This window comes from Phodopus roborovskii, unplaced genomic scaffold (genome assembly GCF_943737965.1).
Source record: "Phodopus roborovskii unplaced genomic scaffold, PHOROB, whole genome shotgun sequence".
NCBI lineage: Eukaryota > Metazoa > Chordata > Mammalia > Rodentia > Cricetidae > Phodopus > Phodopus roborovskii.
This window is the reverse complement of record NW_026126480.1, coordinates 23,248,941-23,272,163: the sequence shown is the minus strand read 5'-3', so window position 1 is coordinate 23,272,163 and position 23,223 is coordinate 23,248,941. Positions and strand designations below refer to the sequence as shown.

At 44.7% G+C, this 23,223-nt stretch overlaps 1 protein-coding gene across 1 annotated transcript in view; it reads right to left on the bottom strand.

Moving 5' to 3' along the window:
• Spon1 (spondin 1) overlaps nt 1–23,223 on the bottom strand; it is a 268,537-nt gene that overhangs the window by 13,726 nt on the left and 231,588 nt on the right. Inside the window, exon 7 of the mRNA XM_051192721.1 lies at nt 9,161–9,225. Coding sequence (XP_051048678.1) covers nt 9,161–9,225 — 65 coding nt within the window. The remainder of the gene's footprint in view (nt 1–9,160; nt 9,226–23,223) is intronic.

The following is a 23,223-nucleotide window of genomic DNA, read 5'->3' as shown; positions in this document are numbered from 1 at the left end:
TATATATGAAACAAACGAGTTCATGTTGAGACCTGGATTCTATCCCCGAGATACATCATTGTTGTATATATGTTACACAGTTTTCAAACTCTGGAATCAGAACTTCTTCTGGTCCAGGGCATTTTGGCTAAGATATACTAACTTTCTCTGTTGCTGAAGGAAAAACACCGCGGGTTCACTGTAAGATCAGAAAAGGGGTGGGAAGCCTTTTCTGTACAGACCTCCCATGGTAGCTGCTACCAGTCGAGGGTTTGGAACGTGAATGGAGCAAAAGTGTGAGCCTGGCTTCAGCACCAGCAGGTCAACACAGGTTGATGTTGTTCCCCAAGCCCCATGCTCCTGGAAGCGCCCGGTGCCTGGCCAGGCTAGCCTGGGAACAGGGCCCTGGCATTTATTTCTGTACAAAAGCACTTTGGAAAGTGGGGGGAACTTACGAGAAATGAAGGTTAGTTGGTTCCATGAAGATTTGGTGAATTAGGGGTGTTGGGGTAGATAGAGCCCAGCCATTTGCTTTAACAAGCTCTGTAGGTGGTTTCCTATAGCTCAAGTTCAAGTTTTTCACATGTTACCTTCTGCAGGAGCCTTTCCAACCCACTGACTGAGGCAGGGCCTGCAGTCTGTCTGTTCCAACATGTCCTGCAGGTTTCTGTAGCCAGACCTATAATTGTCTTTTTCTTTTTTGTTGAGGCAGGGTTTCTCTGTGTAGCCCTGGCTGTCCAGAAATTCGCTTTGTAGACCAGGCTGGCCTCAAACTCAGAGATCTTCCTGCCTCAGTCTCTCAAGTGCAGGGATTAAAGGCCTTTGTCACCACTGCCCCAGACATAGTTAAAATGGCTTCCTAACAATTCTTCCCTGCTACACTGGGAGCTTCTCGGGGTGGGTTTTGCTAGTGCTCTCCACATATGAAGGGCCCCAGCGGGTCCGCTGAACATGTGTATCTGGTGGTGATTGAACTGGCCTTATTGTCTCTAGATCCTGAAAATCCTGCTTACTATTTTTGGATCTCAAAGCTCCTGTCACCTGTGTATGTTGAATAAGAATGGCCCCTATAGGCTCATCAGAGAGTGGAACTGTTTGAGAAGGATTAGGGGGTGTGGCCTTCTTGGAGGTGGTGTGTTACTAGGGGTGGGCTCTGAGGTTTCTAAAGGCCACACCAAGCTCAGTTCCTCTCTGCTTCTTTCTTTTGGATCAGGGCTCTCAGCTATTGCTCGAGTACCATGCCTGCCTGCCACTACACTCCCTACTGTGATGGTCATGGACTAACCCTCTGAAACTAAATGCTTCTTCTATAAGTTGGTTTGGTTATGGCAATAGAACAGTAACTAAGACACCACCTGAAGACTTGCCTGTCTTTCTGTATGATTAGGCACAGATGGGGACTTAGTTTCCTCTTCTTGAGTTCCTTATGAATTCCTCTGGATTGTGAATCAGTGGTTTGAACGACTTCTTTGTGTATGTGTTATGTGCATGTGTATATGGTGTGTGTGAATGTGCGTGTGTGTGTGTGTGTGTGTGTGTGTGTGTGTGTGTGTGTATAGGACAAGCTCAGGTGTGGTTTCTCATATACTGTCATTTTTTTTTTTAAATAAGATCTCTCAGCGTTCTGGAACTCACCAAGTAGGCTAAGCTGACTCCATAGGAAGCCCCAAGTATCCACCTATTTTCCCTCCCTAATGTTGGGATTATAAACATGTGGTACCACAGCAGACATTTTAAAAATGTGGGTTCTGGTCCTTGTACTTCCATGGCATGCACTTGGCTGACTGAGTTGTCTCCCCAGCCCCTGGCAACTTTCTTTAAGAAGCTCCTGAGGGAACTTGTGTTCCCAGCTCCAGAGGGTCCTCCAGTCTGGGAGCTGTGTAGTGAGTAGCTGGCCCGTTTTACAATGCAGGAGGAGGATGTAGCTCTCTCCCTCCATTGCCACACAAACTTCCTTCTCTACCTGCCGTCTCCCCATCTCCCTCAGTATGTAATTTTAGAAGTAGTTATTCATATTCTGAACCCCACAAGTGATCTGCTTCACAGTGACAACCTAAGGAGACAAATTCAGCTCTATGGAGAAATCTAGAGCATTAGGAATCCTCCCCCGAACTCCAATCAGGCACAGACTGGTTCTGGTGTACCTCACAGACATAAGATTGTGTGATGGTTGATCTTCATGACAGCTTAACTGGATTTTTAGCTACCCTTGGGGAGCAGTGTTCCCAAAGGTGTTTCCATGGGAGACTAGTTGAGGACCTCCATCTATGTGGGGAGCACCAATCACAGGCTGGCACCCTGACTGAAAACAAAATGGAAAGCAAGCAGAGCATCAGTCTGCATCTCTGCACTTCCTGCCTGCAGATGCAGTGACATCCACCTCGTGTTCCCGTTGCCATGCCTTCCTTGTTCTGATGAACTGCATCTCCCAAAACCATGAGCCAAAATACACCTTTCCTTTAATTTCCTTTTTTTTTTTTTTTTTGGCCAGGATTTACTTGCATCAAAACGTATAGCTATTAGGCACCGCTCAAGGACAAGACCTTACAGAAGCATTTTTAACCAATACAGCTGACAGCCTGAGGGCAGTGTCTTCCAGGGACTGGTAAGGGCTTCAAGGGATGGGAAAAGTGGGCAGATTCCCAAATGCCTGACCCTCTGTAACATGGAACTTTTGGATGCATAAGAGGGTAGGAGCAAAGTTTTTTTTTTTTTTTTTTTTTTTGAGATAGGGTTTCTCTGTGTAACAGCCCTAGCTATCCTGGAACTAGCTCTGTAGACCACACTGGCCTTGAACTCACAGAGATCCACCTGCCTCTGCCTCCCAACCAAGTGCTGGGATTAAAGGCAAGCACCACCACTGCCCAGACAGTAGCAAAGTTTTTTAAAGCATCTTTAGACACACCTTGCCCCTTTCTCTTATCTAGGACAAGAAAATCCCCCCAGGCTGTATAGTGCTTGCATGAGAGACCTTTACTCCCTCAAAACTGTGTAGCACTTCTGCCTACCTTTGCATGCTGACTTGATGTGTCACTTAGAATTTCTTGTTTAATGTCATTCTTCCCCATTAGGTGCCAAGAAAATAGAATAGAAGCTTTTTTATTTTACTTTATTTTTTTTTAATTTCAGCTACATTTCCTTGCCTGGTAGAGATCTTAGCATGCAGTGGGCTCCTTTCAAATGTTTGTTGAAATAAATGAATTAATCTAGGAAATGAATGTGGAACTTTTCTATTTCCTTTGACCTTCAAATTTAATTAAATATTGCTTCAAAGTATTTATTATTTCTCTTATAAAAACCTTACTTAAAATAATGAAATGGATAAGCGTATGTGTGACTTTTTCTTAGGAAATGCTAGCCAGGACTGGGTCTCTTTAATTTAATTGAACTTTAATAAAAGTTCTTATTTATGCTCTTTTAGATGCCAGGTTTTCCAAGATATGACATTTTGCCAGTTCGGTGTCCTAATTTTTTTTTTTAATCTAGGATTTAAATTTGAATCCTGTTTTTAAAGCAGAGAGAGTTGATATAGACTTATTACATGCCTGAGTATATGACAATCTAATTAAAAATAATATTATATTCAAAATAAAACAGAAATAGAAATTAGTGGCCCAAAATGGAGAGTCTAAAAACTGACCTTGTATGAAATAATCTACTCAAGTGGACCCGAGAGGAAAGACTGGTCACCAAGTGGTATCAGACTTAATTCCAAGAAAAATATCAGATTCACACCCCACACCATACAGCAAATAATAGGTCCAGAACTGACTAGAAAATATCTAGATTGTAGAAAAACATCAAACATTTGAGGATTGGTTCTGATAAAGAAATGTTACCTTTCTCAGAGTTTAAACAGGAAAAACAAAGGAAACCGATTGAATTATGTATATCAATTAAAACCTCTATATAATAAAGAGAGTGGTACATGTTTAGTATTTCATATCTTAAAAGTCACACATCTGAGACTTTTTGAGTAGTAACATGAAACCCAAGTGGAGAATTCCAGCCTTGACCCTATGGGATGGGTTACAATCAAATTTCAGATGCATTAAAGAATTGTGCAAACTTATTTGTGTGTAAAAGATGTACATGAAACACGTTGCATGCTGAGATTTGGGTCCTGTTCCCAACATATGTCATTAGATCTATATGCAAGTATTTCAAAATTTAAAAATCTTTTTGGCCCTTCTTATTCTAGTTTTCTATAATTGTGACAAAGCAACTAAGGAAGATGTCTTGGAAGTGCTTGTTTTGGCCCGTGGTGTCAGAGATCTTCGTCCACGGTCACTTGCCTGTGTTTCTGTGGGACTGTGGCAGCGGGGTCCTTCACGGTGGGACTGCAAGTACAGACCTCCTCAGGCCCAACTTCTTTCCAACTCCCAAAGTTCCCATCACCTCCTATGAATGCCACAAGCTGGAATCAAACCCTTAGCTTTCGGGGGGGGGGGGGAGACATTTAAGATGTGAACCATAACACCTCTGGTCCCAAGAAAAATAGCATGTCTTCAAAAATGTCCAGATCCAGTAGTGAAGAGTGTCAGTAGAGTTATGAACATATAACTTACACATGCACAAATTAAAAATAACTGGCTACATGGAGACATGCTTTCTTTAACCCTCTGAGAGAGTGTGGTACATGGGATGAGGGCATCTCACCTATTGTGAAGAAATTGCTTCTCATGGTTTCTGACGATACTATGCCTCATTTGTAACAGAACTTCCCAAAACACAAGACAGAGGAAAAAAGTCAAGAAATGATTTTTGTGATCCATCTAGACCTCGATCCTTGCCTTCTAAGTTACAGACCTGGTAACAATCCCTAAAGGTTTAGTTTTGTCTCATGAGTTTTTTTTTTTTTTTTCCTCAGGTGCAGAAACTCCATTAAGCCACCAGGGGGCACCCAAACCATTCATTTAGCTGAAGCCCTGAGTTGGCGGATCAGGGTTTGTCAGGTTCTTGTAACATTCCTTTCTAACCAGAAGACATCTGGGACTCCACGTCCATCTGGACACACAGATCTACCACCTGCTCTAGTCCGTGTTCCTTCACTACCCGGAGAGTGTGGATGGACCCAGGTGGCTCTGCTAGGAGGCAGGATTGGCCCTGGAGCCTGAGGGCCGTTTTAAAAGGAAGGTATTTAATGGTTTCATTTCTAGAGAAGTTGACTTAGTCTCTACACCACAGACCTCACAAACACAGGCCATTGTCTAAGCAAAGATAACCAAACAGAATGGATGGGAATAATTTAGGGGGAATGCCAGTCCTTTCCAGGAGATATAAATCTTTGAAAGTTCTGGTAATTCTTAGTATTCAGACCACCCCGGAGAAACGGAGTAGTGCAATTCAGAATGATTTGTAGGAACTGTTTTCCACTTACGATCGTGAAGGAACCAGTAAAGGATGTGGCTTTGCTTGGAATTTGTCTTTCCCGGATTCTACCTGAACACTGGGCTGTCGGTGCTCTGGCTTGATTTATTGAATTAAACAAGTCATCAGCTAATTTGTTCATTCAGGATTGTCCTTTGAGAAGGGGTGCTGGGAATAGGGATGAAGACTGCTGAAAAACAAGTCAGTTTCAACAGGCAGGACTTTGAAAGTAGGTCACCCTGGCTTTCCACCAGGCTGGGGAGGCTGGAATCCCATTAACCTCCATCATGCAGGCTTCGGGGGAGGGGGAGGGCTGTTAGGGCAAAACAAAACTGGCTGGGTGTAGGCTTCCTAATTTGACTTCCTAATGAGATTTGGAAAAGGAAAGGGGAGTCGAGGGTTTGGGCAAATCAAAGGAAAATTCCTTTCCTTTAATAAGCCCATAGTGTGGAGTGGAAAGGGTTTGGATGTTTGGGAGCTGAGTGTTTGCCATCAGTTAGTTTTTTTTTTGTTTTTTGTTTGTTTCCACTGGGTCTCAGGAAGTCTGAGGAATAGGTGAAGTGTGGGAAGGTATTCCCCAAATAATACTTCTTTCAGTTTCTCAGAAAGCCTTTCGCATCTTGGAAAAAGAAAAAGAGAAACAACCTCCCCCCAAAAAACAAAAACAAAAGATAAAAACCCCACCTCTATGCCACCAAAACACACACACACACACACACTCACACACACACACACACTCACATACTCACACACACACACTCACACACACATACACTCACACACACATTCACACACTCACACACATACTCTCTCTCACACACACACACACTCACACACAGTCACACACACACACTCACACTCTCTCTCTCTCTCTCTCTCTCTCTCTCTCTCTCTCTCTCTCACACACACACACACACAAATTAGCTGTACTTGATTTTTATCCCTTCACAGCCCTAGCCCAGACAGCCCTCCTTCTTCTATAGCAGGCTTAACTGGACCATTTGTATTTGTGACTCTACAATCTCACTCTGTCCCAATTTCACCTGCTTCGTGCAGGGATTCCCCCATCCCACAGTAGAAGGTTGCAATGACCTTCATGTTTGTGGGTCTGAAGCACACCTTGCAGCCTTGACTTAACTTCATGGGTTGGGCTGTGCTGGCCACACCACTCGAGCACTCTTCTCTGGGTTTGAGGGAACCATGCTTTCTTTGGGCCTTTTTTGCTGTGTGTGTTTTTTTTTTTTTTTTTTTTTTTTTTGGTTTCCTCTGAAGGCAAGTCTTCTTCACCGTGAAGAGTGTAGACTCTTTGGGACTCTGTTTTAAGTCCTTGAATCTTATTTCTAAGTTTTCTCTCTCTCTTCCCCCCCCATCTCTATTCTTGGCTTTGGGAAGTCTCTCACTCATTCTTGACTCAGTTTTGCATCGGTGGAGAAATTCAGAGTTACATAACTAACGGGGCACTTGACTTTCATATAAATGTTTGAGGGCATCTTAACAAGAAGTCATGATCAGAGTTGATCACCGGCTTTCCCATCAAACTTCATCGAGAGTCCCCAGTCATGGGTGGGACTGCCAAATCCCTTCTTGGGTCAGCCCAACCTGAGAAGCATTTTGACCACTTTATTTCCATCATTTTTTTTCTCAGTGGTCACCACAGCTGTCAGCTTTACCACCCATGGCATAGCACTCACTTCTTTCTGTCCTCCCCCCCCCCCACTCCCCCACTGCCTTCCATCTGAGGCAGTTACCTCCCTCCTAGCTCTCCACAGCCGCCTGCCTGCCTGCCTGCCTACCCTTTCCACCTCATCCAACCTTTCATATTGGAGCCTAGGCATTGCTACCGCCTTTTGATTTCCAAATGCTGCTTTGATCATATTCTGCTGAAAAGTTTTCAATAAGTGTTTTAATTTAAAAATTAAAAAGGCTCCCCTTTTATTGATATATTTATTACACAGAGAACTGGATTCTACAAAGACATTGTCATACAAGTGTATAATATTCTTTGTCCACGTCTCTCTTACCCCAACCTCCTGATGCCCCCACCATACTTAAATTTTTTAATGTTGCATAGCTTGGCCCTGCACGAAGCTCACCTTTGATTTCTGCATCTATCTATGCAGAAATTAGAAACCTTTTAATGCTTTTAATGTGCTGTATTCTACCTCAGTCTGACCTCACCATGACTTCCTTTTACATATAGGTTACATTTTCTAAATATCTTTCCCACTGAAGTGCAGGACCCCAGGAAGATTTCTCCCCACCATAGCATCCCCTCTCCCCTGTCTTTGGGGACATCAGTAAGTAGCTACTGAGTCAATGAAATGCTTCAGTTGCCATTGCTTGAAGGATTCAGGGTGAAGTGGAGGTCGAATTTTGTTTCCTGTCATTGTGAGACAAGAGCCAATTTATTACTGATATTCTGCTATTAATTTCAGGCTGATCAGAAGCTTGGCTAAAAGAGAGAAATGTGTTAAAGAGTGAAAAAATGAATATGTTGTTACTGAATCTGAGGATCTTGTTATAAATAAAGGAGGTGGGTTAGGGCCACATTTGGACATGGCTAACATTCTCATTCCACCCTCAACAGAACCAGAAGGTAACACTGGGTCTGCCACAGAAGGGGCACATCAGAGTTCCAACATCTGTGAAAAAGTCACCAGTAGGGTAGACCGAGGTAATTGGGCTTTGGTGGATGCTTATAAGAAAAGGCACCCCCCAGCACACATTTTTTTATAAACAGAAAGATGTTAAGAAGACGGGGCACACAGCAGGGTCGGACTCCTAAAAAATCACTTATAATGGTGCAATGAATTGGATTATGGGAAATAGTGAAACCAGCTGGAGCAGGTCAGGGATGGGAGGTTGATGGAAGTTTGACTTGATGCTAGAAGATAGTCAGGTAAGGACTGGCCTGTGAGATAGTAAGGAGAATAAATGAGGTTTTGTGAGCACTGTGCTTTAGATGTCTCCCCACTGAAGAAGAGTAGGATTTTTTGTGTTTTTTTTTTTAAAGATAGAATATCACCATGTAGCCCTTTCTAACTTAGAAACACACTTTGTAGACCAGGCTGACTTCATACTCATGGAGATACACCTGCTTCTGCTCCCCACACCTGGCTAGGAAGAATAAATTTGTGTGAAGGTGACAAGTCCCATTTTGGATATGATGAGTTCAAGTTCAGTGTTGACCATCTATGGAGAGGTATTTCCCAAACTCTTTCTTACTATTTCTTTCCATCTTATCATCTATCTATCTATCTATCTATCTATCTATCTATCTATCCATCTATCTATCATTTATCATTCATCTATCATCTAGTACCAATCACTGGTCTTCTACTCACCCATCTGGGATTGTGGTAGTTTGAAACTGGCAGTATCCCTCAAGGCCACCAAAGACTTCAGGGCAGAAAACACTCCAAGGGACAGAGTTGATAGAGACAAGAGAGGGACCGGGAACTGGAACCAGTGTAGGTGTGGTTTCCCATGAATCATGATTACTTAGAGTGAGCACAATTGTGTTTCCAGGGCATAGACCATATGTGTATTCAGTCTGCTGAACTGAGGGCATGAGGGAACATGCCATGGTTAATCGCATGTCTGAGCTGTGTCTGTGTGGCAGATGGAGGACCACTGGGGAAAACAGAGGCCAAACCTACATCCCCAAGAAGACAAGACTTCCCACTTGGGCAACACCTCCCTGGCTTACTCTTCTGAGAAGTAGTATTCAGTAATGACATAACTCGAATTAAGTGGAGAGTTGGGTGGCTTCTTGGGCAAGGTTAGGGTGGGGCAAGTGTCTAGTACTTACACATTGACAGGCTGCCAGGCTGGCCACTGGGCTTTGGCTTTGATGACAGTGAGGACCTCATCACTCTGCAAGAGAACCATATGGGTTTAATGTAGAGAGCAGGGCTTATGGCAACAAGAGGAATTTGGTGGGGTCAGATTGTCTATCTCTATTTTATTCCATCATATGTTGTAGAGACGTTTCCCCCCAGCAACACCAGGAGGTGGCACTGAGTGTCCAGTGTATTAGTGTAATCTGGATATGGACAATCCCACTTAGTTACACCTTGCTTCTTCAGTCCAGCCCATCCCCCACTGGTCCAGCTGTAACCCAGACTTCACCTCTATTGGCTAGACTTCTCTGTTTGCTCAACGTGAAAGGGCTGAGTCATGAGTTCAGCATGGGTCTGATCCAGGCCAACCCTGGTTATCAGGCTCTGCAAGGCAGCCAACACTTCAGCCTGAGTGGAGGCATCCTCCCGCTGTGGAGACCCATTCCCACAGACAAGGACGCCAGAACAAAGCCCTCATACCCTTTCCCGTGTGGCATCTGCTCTGTTTTGATTGAACAGTATAGAGAGCATCATTAATTTATGGAAAACCTCAAATAACTTCTGAGGAAGAATTTGAGAGCTAGTATTTTGAAGGCCCACATATGGTCCTCATGCAGCAAAGGTCTGACTGAATCTTGGGATCATTTGACTTGACATTGAGATCAAGTTGGGTTTTTCCTTTCAGTTACACACCAAGCTGAAGGGCGTCTTAAGCAATTCTGCTTAGCTCCAGATTCATCCTCCAGATCTCCTCAGATTGAACTTGGCTGGCCTCAGTTATTGCCTTCCCCTAGCCTGGACCCAATAGCTCAGTCACTGTCAACCATAACACACAGGAAAATCCAGAATGTCAGGAAGAGCTCTGCTGACAACTGTGCAGACCTCTGAGTTCAGAGACCTGTTTGGCTGAGTCACAGCTACTCTCCATCTTCAGAGCCATGCTTGGCAGTAGGTGTTCGGGACTTACTTGGGATGAATTGGTGAACTTCTCCCTGGAGATCCCAGAGTGCTGAGAAAGTTCCCAGAGTCCCCAGCCAAACAGTCTAAAATCCCCTCTCTGTTCGAGCGCCTTGACTACAACCAGGGAGGGGTCATGCACAGGTCTCTGAGAGGAAGGGGGTTTATCCAGACCCAGTTTTGTCTGGGCCTCTTTTGGCTTGGGTTGGATGATGAGAAGGGCAAGAGCTGGGACGAGTTGACAGGGTTCATAGCTGCTTTCTGAGTGCAGGCTCCCTAGGCTGCCCACTGTGGCTGCAGGGAAGAGTCATCTGGTCTGCGTCTAGAGCATACCCTGGTCTCTAGAGCAGTTCCATTTGTTTACAATGTGTCCCTCCAATACATCTCTTAGGAGGGGCTAACAGAATCTGTCCATCATGAAGTCACACATGGGACAGGAATTATTTATGTAATACCAGCTCTGCATCTCCCACAGCATCCATGTCCACATGGGGCCCTTCCTCTGTCTTTGATCCCACTCCTCCTCCAGAGGCCCCTTCTGTATCCAAGTCACATGCACCAGACACCTGAGCAGACAAGGAACATCACCAACTCCCTCCAGCTCCTGCCCCTCACCCCAGTCAGGACCCAATACCCTCTGCATCCATGTTCACAAATCTGGCCAAGCTATTCCCCACCCTGAGCCACGATATGTTCCCCATGACTTCCACGATCATGTCTTCTTTCCTATATTTGGGCCATGTGGCCTTCATCATTCAGCACAGGAATCACTTTCCTCTCTGCTTTTTGATTTCAGAATAATATGCACTTATTGTGGAAAAATTTTAGCATCACTGGCACACACGAGTACATCCTGCTTCAGCATCTACCCTGCCTTATGTCTCCTCTTCCTTCCCCAGAACATTACAGTTAGGTACGGATCCTTCCAGGCTTCTTACTATGCATATGCAACCACATGTGTGTTTGTGTGAGAACTATATATACCTTCTCTCACAAAACCCTCATTATACTGAGAGTCTTGCCATGTACCCTGACTTTTACACTTTTCCTTAATACCACATCATGAGAAAACTTCTTCCAGAACATTCTATAGACTCCATAGAATAATACTAAATAGCATAGCTCACAATTAAACATTTTCAAGTGCTAAAAATTTTCAAATCATGGCAAGCCAGTTCATGACATTGAAATGAAGCTCAAGATGCCAGAGTCGAGTAATGAGATGTTGTCTAGTAAGAAATACCTCACTAAAGAAATAAAATCAATGTGGGTGGAGTTGAGGCAACCACAGAGCTAGCTGGCTCTACAGATCCACCTTGATTTACAATTAAATCATGGTTTTTGGGTCCTAGCTAATGACATATTGATTTTTCTTCTGCAGTATATTACCCAACAACAACAGTCCAGGCCCTCCATTACTGTTTTATTTATCTGCTTTATTTTTGATATACAGGTGCTCTAAGGATGCTGGGTCTGTATGAGTGGGCAGGACAACTCCTTGCGGTAAATAGTTCCATCTAGTGCTTACACTGCAGAACACATTGGCCCCTTACAGCTGGTTCCTTTTTGTGACAATTCATTTTATTTACTGAAATAAGAATGAAGAATCCTGGGACATTCATTTTAAATATGGAACATTTTTCTTGGGTATGAGAAAATACACACCTGAGAATACAATTCCAACCCTTCAGAGGCTGAGGCAGGAGGGCCTTGAGTTAGAGACCAGACTGGGCTACAAAAGGAGCCTATTTTACCATCCATCCATCCATCTATCCATCCATCCCTCCAACCAACCAACACCCCTGCAAAACAACAACCCCCTAAATGTTTTTGTTGAACATCAATTTTTTTCTGATATAAACTAAATCATAAAGCACTAATGAAAGGCTGACTTATTCATGACCACTTCCAAGTAGTTGGATACCCATGGAGATTCAGTAAAATGACACATTCCTTTGTTATTTTTGCTTTTATTATCTGTTTTTATTTTCATTCTTAAGATTTTTTTAAATTCATAAAAACATGCTTAAGGAATGGAGAGATGGCTAAGAGGTTAAGAGCACTGGCTGCTCTTTCAGAGGTCCTGAGTTCAATCCTCAGCATCTGCATGTTGGCTCCTAACCATCTCTAATGGAATCTGATGCCCTCTTCTGTCATGTAGGCATTCATGCAAATAGAACACTCATATACATAAAATAAAAAATACATACATAAACAAATCTTTTAAAAGAATTTAAAAATGTCTAAAAGTAAATAACCAAATATTTATATTATATAGAGGATGCTTCCCTTATCTTTTAATTTTCTTTTAATGTATGTGTGTGTGTGCGCGCGCGCACGTGCATGCTTGTGCATTTGTGAATATGAGGGCAGGTGCCTTTGGAGGCAGAAAAGCACGTCAGAGCCCTTGGAGCTGAAGTTGCAGCTGATTGTGAATCACCTTGTATGGGTGCGTGGAACTGAACTTGGTCCTTCAGAAGAGCCACCAGTGCTTAACCATGAAGTACCTTTCTAGTGCTCTCTCTCTCTTTAAGATAAAGTCTTGCTGTGTACACTGAGCTGGCCTTTAACTTGTGACTCTCCAATTTCAGACTCCTGAGGGTTGAGATTATAGGAGTATACCACCACCATGCTCAAATACACTTGTGTGTGTGTGTGTGTGCTCGTGTGCATGCACATGTATAATGTGTATACTATATAGTAATTAATAACAGTCCATTAGTAGTGGTTATTAACTGTTTCTGTAAGTGACAGAGTAATGTGAATTTGTGTGCCAATTTCACACACCCAAGTGTTCTCTGTCATTGAATGATCCAAAGACAAAGACATTTAAAACTGTGGTTGGGCCCTCAGAATGCCTATCATATATGTGTGTGTGTGTGTGTGTGTGTGTGTGTGTGTATATATATATATACACACATATATATGCATATTTATTTATTTAAATTAGAAACAAGCTTGTTCTACCTATCAATCCCAGTTCCTGCACCCTCCTGTCCTCTCCTGTTCTCCCCCCCACCAACTCCCATCCCATCCCCTTTCTGCTCCCCAGGGAGGGTGAGGTCTTCCATGGGGAGTCTTCAAAGTCTGTCTATATCATTTGGAGCAGGGCCCAGGCCCTCCCCCATGTGTCTAGGCTGAGAGAGTATCCCTTTATATGGAATGGGCTCCCAAAGTCCACAGAATACCTATCTTAACAAATATTTCCTGAAAGAATGTATATGCACCCGGCTCCTCACAACTCTGCATACCACATACACTGCTAATTTTTGCTATTTACAGGTTGAGCAGGCTATAAAGTAGTCTGGTTGAGAGAAAAAAATTCAGATTCAAATCCTGTCTATACCATCAGTTAATTTTGACTCTTTTGGCAAGCCTCTTGACCCTGTTCCGTTTTCTCATCTGTGAAATGGGATTGCTAGGGAACTACATGATACTGTTCCTGTGACCTGTTTATACAGGAAGCACCTCAGAAATATCAGCCTCATTCTGCAGGTGCATTCACAGTGAGTGGGTTAGGCTGGAGATGCTCTGTGTTCAGAGTGGAGATCACAGTTGTAACTACCGTCAGAGCCTCAGAAGAGTTCCGTGGGCACAGCCGAGCTCCTAGTCTCTCTGAGCAGCTGAGGGAAGGTTTCAATGGTCAACTGAAAATGGATGGGGCCCTGGAGCTCTGGTCATTTCATATCCTGAAGAATGACAGGCTTCAATTCAGAGTAAGCAATCTATGTGTCAGAGCTAAATGAAAAGCTTGTTTTAACAAGCCTCTAAGGCACAGCCGGGATCTTTCAAGCATCCTTCGAGCCCCTTTATACCTCCCATAGGATGCTTTTCAAAGGAAGTACTTCAAGGCAGCCACAGGGTAGGCCTTGTTTGGATGCTGTTAGCACTTTTCCAAAGATGTGCCAATTAAAACAAACTCCCCCAAAGAAACTGTAGGTCACCCGTGTCGGTCTTGCATTTTGCTTTTGGTAAACATGTCGGAGGAAGTGGCAGCTGTACTCACACCAACAGCTTCCAGTGCCGTGTGGGAAAAGCACAGCTCTCGATAAGCTATGCTGTCAGTCAGACTGGAGGGACATGCTGAATGATGACAGACAGGAGGCAGAAATGGCATAGTGGTGGGAGGTGGGAATCAGGGTGGGACCTTCACCCAATGCTGGCCATGCCTACAGCCAGAGACTGGCTGAGTCTGTCACCTTCTCCCTTCCTGGCTTCTAGTCTCCTCTGAGCACCTGTCTGCTTACTTTTGACAGCTTAGGTGCCCTGCCTGAGGTCCAGCATGGTTTTTCTTCCCAGAAAGAATGGTGAGATGGAGTTGGTGATCAGGGGGGGAGGAAGGAACTCAAACAAACAACTGTGACTTACTTTTTATATGTCAGGTTATAGCTTTTTAAATTATGATGTCATGACCCATTGGGATCATGTGACTGAATGTGAAGATTGTGTGATTCAGTGAAAGGTTTCAGAATGTACAGTGACTGAATGAATGCACAGTGGATTAAGAAACAAAGGCCCAACACATCCAAAGTGTTTCTGGATATTCTCCCCTGCACTGTACCTAGTGACTTTACTGCAGCTTTGGTTCAGAACACACAGTATGCTCTTTGCACAGAATAGGATGTCATACTACACAAGGCCAGGGAATGCTTGGTTCAGAGCCAAAGCTATTGTGCGTTAGGAAATGCAGTGTTGTTGTCCATAAAATTCTCTGCTCTTATAGAGACACATAAGTTTAATCATGGAAAACAAAGACAATATATTCCCATTCTCACCCTTCAGCAAATAGGCGTCAAATTTGTATGTTTTCCATTGTACTGGATTACAGCATTTGATTTTTGAGTTGCTGATTTGACTTTCATAAAAATTATTACATTAATTTTGGTTTGGGATAAGGACAGAATTTCTAGCAAGTTTTTTTTGTTTGTTTAATGACTTTAACTATATTTTAGCCATTTGCAGTGTCTATTTATGTGAAGTGGGCTTCTTAGCCTTAACAATTAAAATATCAAAATACCAGTCAACTCTGGAAAACATCGGAGATGTTCTATATCTCTCAGAGTCAAATATTCAGCTGAGCTTTAATTCTTTATGTAAAAACAAACAAGCATAGGCATCCGGTCAGTCTGCGGACTTGCTTTTGTCTTTACTATATGGTAAGATTATATGTGCTCAACAAATTGTTATAAAATAAGACCTGTTAAGGGTTATTGTCAGAAAATAGTTTGTATACCTTACTCACCTACACATCCAGAGTCATTTAAAAATTTCTCCTGTAGAGGGGTTTGTGAGTGGTTAAGTTTTAAAAGCCATGTACCAGGCAGTTTGCCAATCACCTGTATACAGTATCCCTCTTAATTCACAATCTACAGGTAGGGGTGGCCTGGAAGAGCTGTCCCCATCTCTTCACGATGTCCCCTAGGTGTGTCCCAGAGGCTCTAAGTTCTGAATAGCAAGCTGCAATAGGAGGCTTAGCAGTGTTCACAACAGCCCTAAAGGTGACGCTATCTGGAGCACTAGTTTTGATGGGAACTGTGGTTGTTGTTGGTCTGCATGAGTGGGGATGAGTGTGGGACAGGCTCACTGAGATGGAGAAAAGCCTCTACTAAAAAGCAGAAACCCCTGAAACACAAAATATGCCTGTAGTGACTCTGCCCCCCACTGCACATCGGCCTGTGTCCATTATTCAAGTGATTTGTTCACCTCCACCCAGGAACATGGACCCCAGACAGGATGTCTGAACCTACAACTCATGCCTTTCTACCCGCTTAATGCTCTCTCCCTGAAACACTTCATTTTGTCCATCTTAGCTGGAGCTCCTCTTGTCCCAGTTGGTAATTTTCTCAAGGAGCCCCTTCCACGAGGCACAGGCCACTGGTTCTCTCTAAGGAACAACCTAGAACCCTGGATGGAAATCCCTCGAGCACAGTTTGCCTCCATTAGCTGCTTCTGCCCTTTCCTAGAATCCCCACTCACTCCCATAAACTCCCAATGGCTTCTAGCTATGCAGGTAACTTTGCATCCCTTGGTGGTATCCAGTGATGAACAGCTGGAAATGAGCTGTGTTATGAGGTGATAACAGGACTGTCATATCCTTCAAATCAGTTGTGCCCAATGGTGGACTCCCATCATCTTGGCAGGCTTTGGGTTTATTGAGTTATAAATGAGGACAGGAATTTTCTGGGGGCCTGGGATCTCCTGGATTCTTCACTGTGGCACTTTGAGGCAGACAGCTGAATGCTCCTCAGATCTCAGATGAGGTAATTAGGACCCATCTCGCCTTTGAAACTGCTCTTGTGGAGGTCACCAATGTACTCTCCACACCAAAGGCAAAGGCTGCAACCAGGAGTACTCAACAGTGTCTGGCAAAAGGGGCCACTCCCTCTCTCCCTCAGCACACTCTCCTGGAGCTCACTGTGTCTTCACGTACTTGTCACCCCTTTGGTCATTTCTTCTTGGTCTTCTCTGTGAATCCCCTTCACTACCCTCTAAACACAGAAGTGCCTAACCTTAGTCCTCTTTTCTTCATGTTCTGTCCATTCTCCCCCAGTAATTTCATCTAGTCCAAGCCTTACACAGTTAACTGTCCACGAGGGTGTTTTATTTATTTTTAGATTCAGTTTTTATATGTGTGTGTCTGTATGTGGGTATAGACACGAGAGTGTAACGCCCCTAGATTTCCCAAGCTACCTGACACGGATGCCAAACCCCATCCTCTGCAAGACTAGTACTCACTTGTAACTGTCCAGCCCTCTCTCCAGCCCCTGCACATGGGTTTCTGTAATGTATGCCAATGTATATCAGCTGTGCCACATTTCACCTGGAAACAAACCCTATCTTCTTTCCCCATTCCTTGTCCTTTCTGAGCCATTTTGTGGTAATGCTAACATTCCAGGTGATCTCCCATGAGGCCTCTCTCACACCCCACATCCAGCCGGTCAGTACATGCTGCCAGAGCCACGTGCCTGGCCGTCCTGGCCTAAGCCACCATCTTTGTTCTTCTAGATGGCTGTAACTGCTTCTAACAGGTTTCTTTTGATGTGTTTTGTATATAACCCGAGTGCCCCCCTGAAGTTTCAAGAGTTGGAGACTTTCTCCCCAGGGTGGCAGGGTTGGGAGACGATGTGGACTTCTGGGCCCTAGTTCTCAAGGGGAGATAGTCATGAGGTGTGGAAGGGTTTCTTAGTCTTCTCTTATATCTGCTCCCCACATCACCCCCTCCATGATGTGACTTCTGCAGAGAGACTCTTGTCAGAGCCAAGTCATTACAGGCACCACTATGAATGTGGTTAAAAACACATCTAGAACCTCTCCTTAGGTTTTCTTTCTTCCTTCCTTCCTTCCTTCCTTCCTTCCTTCCTTCCTTCCTTCCTTCCTTTCTTTCTTTCTTTCTTTCTTTCTTCCTTTCTTTCTTTCTTTCTTTCTTTCTTTTTGTGTAGCAGCTATGTCATGCTCATCTTCTGGTTGAAGTCTCCTGACCTTGAAGCTCACAGTGGGTGGGGACCTTGCCAGGCCCCTGTGATCTGTGGTCTGCTCTCTCTTCCCCTACCTCTCTGACTCTATTAATCCTCTCTTCACTTTATCTCAACATCACAGTCCCCTTGCTTTTCTTCTGACATTCAGGTGCACTTTGAACTTGCTGCCCCCCTGTCCCCTCAATGCTGTTCTTCCAGATCCCAGAATGCCCATTCCTTCTCCTCCTCCTGCTTTTCACTTAAACGTCTCCTTCTCAACGAAACCTCTGATAACTACAGCAGTTCTCCATCTCTCCTCCACTTAGCACCACTGTCCTTTTATCTGAGTAGATTTCCTCTTTAACATTTGCCATGGAGCAGCTGCCTGGGTATCCACTTATTCAGTTCTCATCCCCTGCTGCAGGGACAACAGGAGGGCAAGGGCTTTCATTTTGATTACTGCTGTACTGACCCAGGATATGCTCTGTCAGTGCAGAGTGAGTGAGAGGGTGGGATGAACAAGAGGCTGGTGTCCTTTACATCCCCAATTCACCTACATTGCACTGGCCCTGGGGCTCCAGCCTGTGACACCACAATAACCAAGCTGGGTATCAGTGGGAGCAGTTGTGAACAGCAGAGACAGAATGGTGTGAGAGCTGCTAGGCTGTCAGAGGATGGGGAAGGGCACATGCGGAGGAGTCTGGTTGATAACCCAGTGTGATAGTTCATGTTGCTTGTCAACTTGAGAGGCTCTAGAATTTCCTAGGAGACACGCCTCCTGCATGCCTCAGAGAGATTGTCTAGATCGGGCTAATTGAAGTGAGATGACCCACCCCAAATGTGTACAGCACCATTTCAGAGCTGGACTGAATAAAAAGAAGAAACTGAGCAGAGAGCACCAGCATTCATGTCTCTGCTTTCTGGCTACGGACATCCTGTGACCAGCTGCATCAAGATCCTGCCACCATGCATTCCCAGTCATGGTAGCCTCACAGAATGAGCCAAAATAAATCCCACCTTCCTTAAGTTGCATTTGCTGGGTATTTTGCCATTGCAATAAGAAGTAACACATATCTGTGGCTGGGCTCACAGGTTCTGAGCTATCTCTGGAGCATCCCCATGACCCGGCTGGCTATATGTAAGTGCTCACCCGATGCCTTGACCTCTTGGGAAGCAGCTGCCATCCCAACCTACCATCTGATCAGCTGTTTCAGAGTTAGAGAAAGTATCTGAAGCCCATTCTCAGATCTGCACAGAAGCATTTCACATTCAATTTCTTTTCAAACACAACCTGTAATTCCAATGGGAAAATTGCATAAGCTTGCAGATAACAATTTTCCAGAGATGTTTTTGAGGAAGTGGCCTGGCAATCATGGAGCAGGAGAAGAAGGGCTCTTTGAGCAGCCCTGGCCCAGCTCATTGATCTCTATGCCCCAGCCAGGACTGTCTGTGCTGGGCTGGCAGCTCTGAGGTCCTGCACCACACCATGCCCTACCATCACCTGCACTGGTCACAAGCATCCTCCCAGCTTGCCCTTTGGTTGGATTTACCTCCATTTTCTGGGATTTTTATCATGTTCTTTTTGTGTTTATGACAGCCCCCTTGTCCTCTGAGTTTGAAGAGAAGGGTGAGGTATGTGCCTCACCCCTGTGTCACCAGGCCCTTGTTATCTGCTCTTCTGAAGCTCCGCCTCTCTCGCCTTCTTCCCTTCTCCAGTGGAGGGAAACCTTTGTGCCAATGCCACCGCTGAGAGGTGGTAAGGGCCAGGCCAGGTGACACTAATTTCTTGGGGCTGACAAAAAATTCATGTGGGACAGAATGCATAAAGCAGGAACATTCTGTTTTCAAACAGGAGCAGCTGCAAGAAAGCTAGGATAATCCCAGGGAGGGTGAGCCACACCTCACACCAGCGCTGGCAGGAGATGCCTCCACCAGGAAGAGCAGCCCCTCTTGCTCTGCATGGATGTACCTGTGTGATCTCAAAGGTACAGCTCATGACATTGCAGCCCTGTTTCCCAGCCCCACCTTGCATCCCAAGGGACAGGTCTCATCTCTGAAGCCAGTGGTAGAGTCAGTGGGTTGTTTAACTTATAATTCAGCACTATTCCCTTCACACAGAAGTTGTGCAGAGGATATTTAAGGAATGAATAATGAATTGTTAATTAAATCATTAATGGCAAGTTAGAGGAAGTCTTAGCCTTTGCTGTCCACTTGGTGGTGGTGGCAGGTAGTGGTGGTGATGGTGCTTAAAGGCTTGTTCCAAGGGGAGGATTTGTGAATAAAAGGGAACATATATTGTTAGAGAGGTCTGCTGACAGCTGTGGGAATAAAGTCGAAGGGGATGTGGTGTGGAGTGACACTGATCAGGAGGCCATTGCAGTGTCGGGTGGGTGGCAGGGAAGAGAAGTGGAGGGGCAAAGTGGGCAACATATATACACCCAAGACAGGTTCAACAAGAGCTGATAGTCATGAGCATGAAACCAAGAGGATCGTGGGGACTCCAAGGGGAGCCATCAGGGACCCATGAGGCTGGAGTTTAAGGAGAGGTATGTATCTAAGTGGTAGACCCTCAGGACAGCTACCTGGGAGGGAGGGGAAGCAGGGAGGAGGAAGAGGAAGAGCCTCAGGAAAAGTGCTGAGAGAGGAGGACTCCATCTGATGCCCTCATGCTGTCCCGCTGCCCATTGCCACCTACTGCCTGCTCACGGTGGCGACCACTGCCGTTCATCATTTGTCACTGCCAGACATGTCACTGAAGCAAGTTTGGGAAAGAAAAAAAGGGGAAACTGTGCAGCCAAGAAACCCAGGCACCTGCCTTTGTAGGGCTCCCCGGAAAGTGACCAAGGAAGTGGTACTCGATGGAGGACGCAGGACTACTTTTCAGTACAGAAATGAACGGTATCTGGGCAAGTCTGTATTCAAAGGGTGCAATCTAATGCAGAAGGGAAAATGAGGCTGCAGGACAGAGAGAGGCTGGGTTTGTGGGGTGATGGTTCCTGATCAAATGGGGGAAGGTAGGAGCTGGGCTGAGTCTTTTGTGGGGAAGATGTCTTCCAGTCTTTGCAAGGTCATGGAGATTATGGAAGAGTGTGGCAGCTGTGGGTGCCATGGTTCTGTTCTGGGCATTGTTGGGGGATGATGACAAGGACCCCTTCAGTCAGCAGTGGTTGACTAAATACTTAATCTAGGGCAGGCTCAGCAGCTGCTGAAGAAGCAGCCCAGGAAGCAGACTACTACCCTTGTCCCCACAGAGCTTTCAGAGTGGGGGAAGAGAGAAACAAACGAGCAGGTACCTAGCTGTGTTCTGTCACTATGACAAAATATCCGAACTAAGTAATATGTAAGGGGGTAAGATTTATATTGGCTCATGGTTAGAGTTTTCTACCCATAATTGGTAGGCTCTGTTGCCTTGGGCCTGTGGTAGCTCTGGTGCTCTCTGGTAGGAGTGTGTGGTGGAGAAAGTCTGTTTATTGTGGCCAAGATCAAAAGAGAAATAGGAAAGGGCCAATAATGTTCTAATATCTCCTGCAAGGGCACACTGCCAGTGACTTAACTTCCTTCTATTAAGTCCCACCTCCTGAGGGTTCTTCTACTTCCTATGGCCCCACAGGCTGGATCCCGACAGTGGTCTCTGGAGGATGTCCTAGGTCCAACTAAAGCACATAGCATGTAAAATAGCCTGCTTCTCTTGGGGATGGACATCAAAGAATGCTACAAGGAGAGCAGGAGGTTAGTATGCAGGGGAAGCCTTATTTGATTTTTAAAGGATTTGTGGTTGAATGTATGGGTGCTAATGTATATGATATAGACCAGGCAGGCATTATACCCAAACAAAAATATACCTTGTGTACCAAAATATGGTCTTCAGAACTGTAGAATTTTAAAAAGATAACATGATCATTGTTAGAATTATCTGAGAAGAGGAACCATAAATGAGGACATGCATCAGCAAGACTGGGCTGTAGGCAAGCCTGTAGAGCATTGTCTTTATTAGTGATTCATGTGGGAGGGTCCAGTCCACTGTGGGTGTGGCCACCCCTGGGCAGCTGGCCTTGGGGTACATAAGAAAGCAGACTGAGAAAGCCATGGGAGCAAGCCAGCAAGCAGCACTTCTCCAAGTCCCCTGTTTTAGTTTCTGCTTCCAGGCTCCTGCCTTGAGGTTCCTGCCCTGAGTTCCCCCAGTGATGAACTGTGATGTGAAAGTACAAGCTGAGATCAACCCTTTCCTTCCCAAGTTACATTTGGTCATGGTGTTCCATCATAGCAACAGACACCCTAACTAAGACAGCCATATTTGAAGAACAAGAAAGAGAATGAGAGGAAGAAGCAAAAATAATTTCCTAGAATCCTACCATACTTACCCAGCAGCTGTCATTAATTTCACATAGTCATTTACATATCTTCAACACTGAGTGGGTGGCAGTGTGTGTGTGTGTGTGTGTGTGTGTGTGTGCCTGAGTGTGGGTACATCTATACTAGAGTGTGTATGTGGAGGACAGACAATGTGGGTGTTGGTCCCCACTTTCTACCTTATTTGAGACAGGATTCTCTTGTTGTTTATAGACCAGGCTAGCTGTCGTATGGAATTCCATGGGTTCTCCTAACTCTGTTTTCCACCCAGCTTTACATGGGTTCTGGGGATTTGAACAATAGACCTTGTGCTCTCACAGCATGTGTTTTAACCAAACAAGCCATATCCTAGCTCTTTCCTATGTTTTTTGTTTTTTGTTTTTCCTCAACTGGACAGTGATGAAGGCTTTTGGAAGAGCCTTTGTGGCTGTTACAGTGGGCTATGATAATCTTATAGTTGTATTTGGGCAGACAACACAGCAGCATCCGGGAAGGTGGGCAGAGGGGTAGGAGAGCCAATGAAGGGTAGAAATCCTAAGGCAGCCGCTGATGGATTCTTCTCTTGATTTCAAAGCCTGTCAGTCTTTGATAGGAAAAGCATATCTTTCAAATAAAAGCCACCATCTGAACATCAACAATTCACTTTCCCCAGCAAGAGCATCTGACTCAGGCATGGTCATCTTGGCAGCCTGTTTGGTTGGGTCCTTAAATATAATAACATTTTGCTTCATCATCTCCTTTTATCCACTGATTTCCATAAAAAGCTTTCAAATTATTAAGTAATAAAACTCCAAATGACCTGGACAGGAAGTAAGGAAGCCTTCAGGTGCTCAGCACTTTAGGCCCAAACCAGATTCCTGGGAATGGTGCTTTCTCAAATGGTGCTATTTAAATGCAAAGTGGCAGGAGCTTAACCCTTTCCATTCCTGAGGTTCGAGCAGATTTGGGAGAGGATGGGAGAAACTTTGGGTGGTTAACTGGTTCCAAGTGGAGGTTCCTCCCGACCAGGAAGTTTGGATGCTCTCACATATATGGGCCCCCTTTCCAGGCTATCCACTATTATGCAGGTTCCACAAGTGAAAATTCCTCTTTTACTTACTACCATAACACCACAGAGTAGAAGTTAAGGATCAGTGTGGTGGAATGAGGCAAATGAAGTCCTGTTCTTACTAGTTAAGCTGTGCTTGTTTAAGGAAACTGCTATCCCCTCTGAGTTTGGTTCTTTATCTGGAAAACAACATTTACTGAGTTTCTTGGGTAGTGCAGTAAAT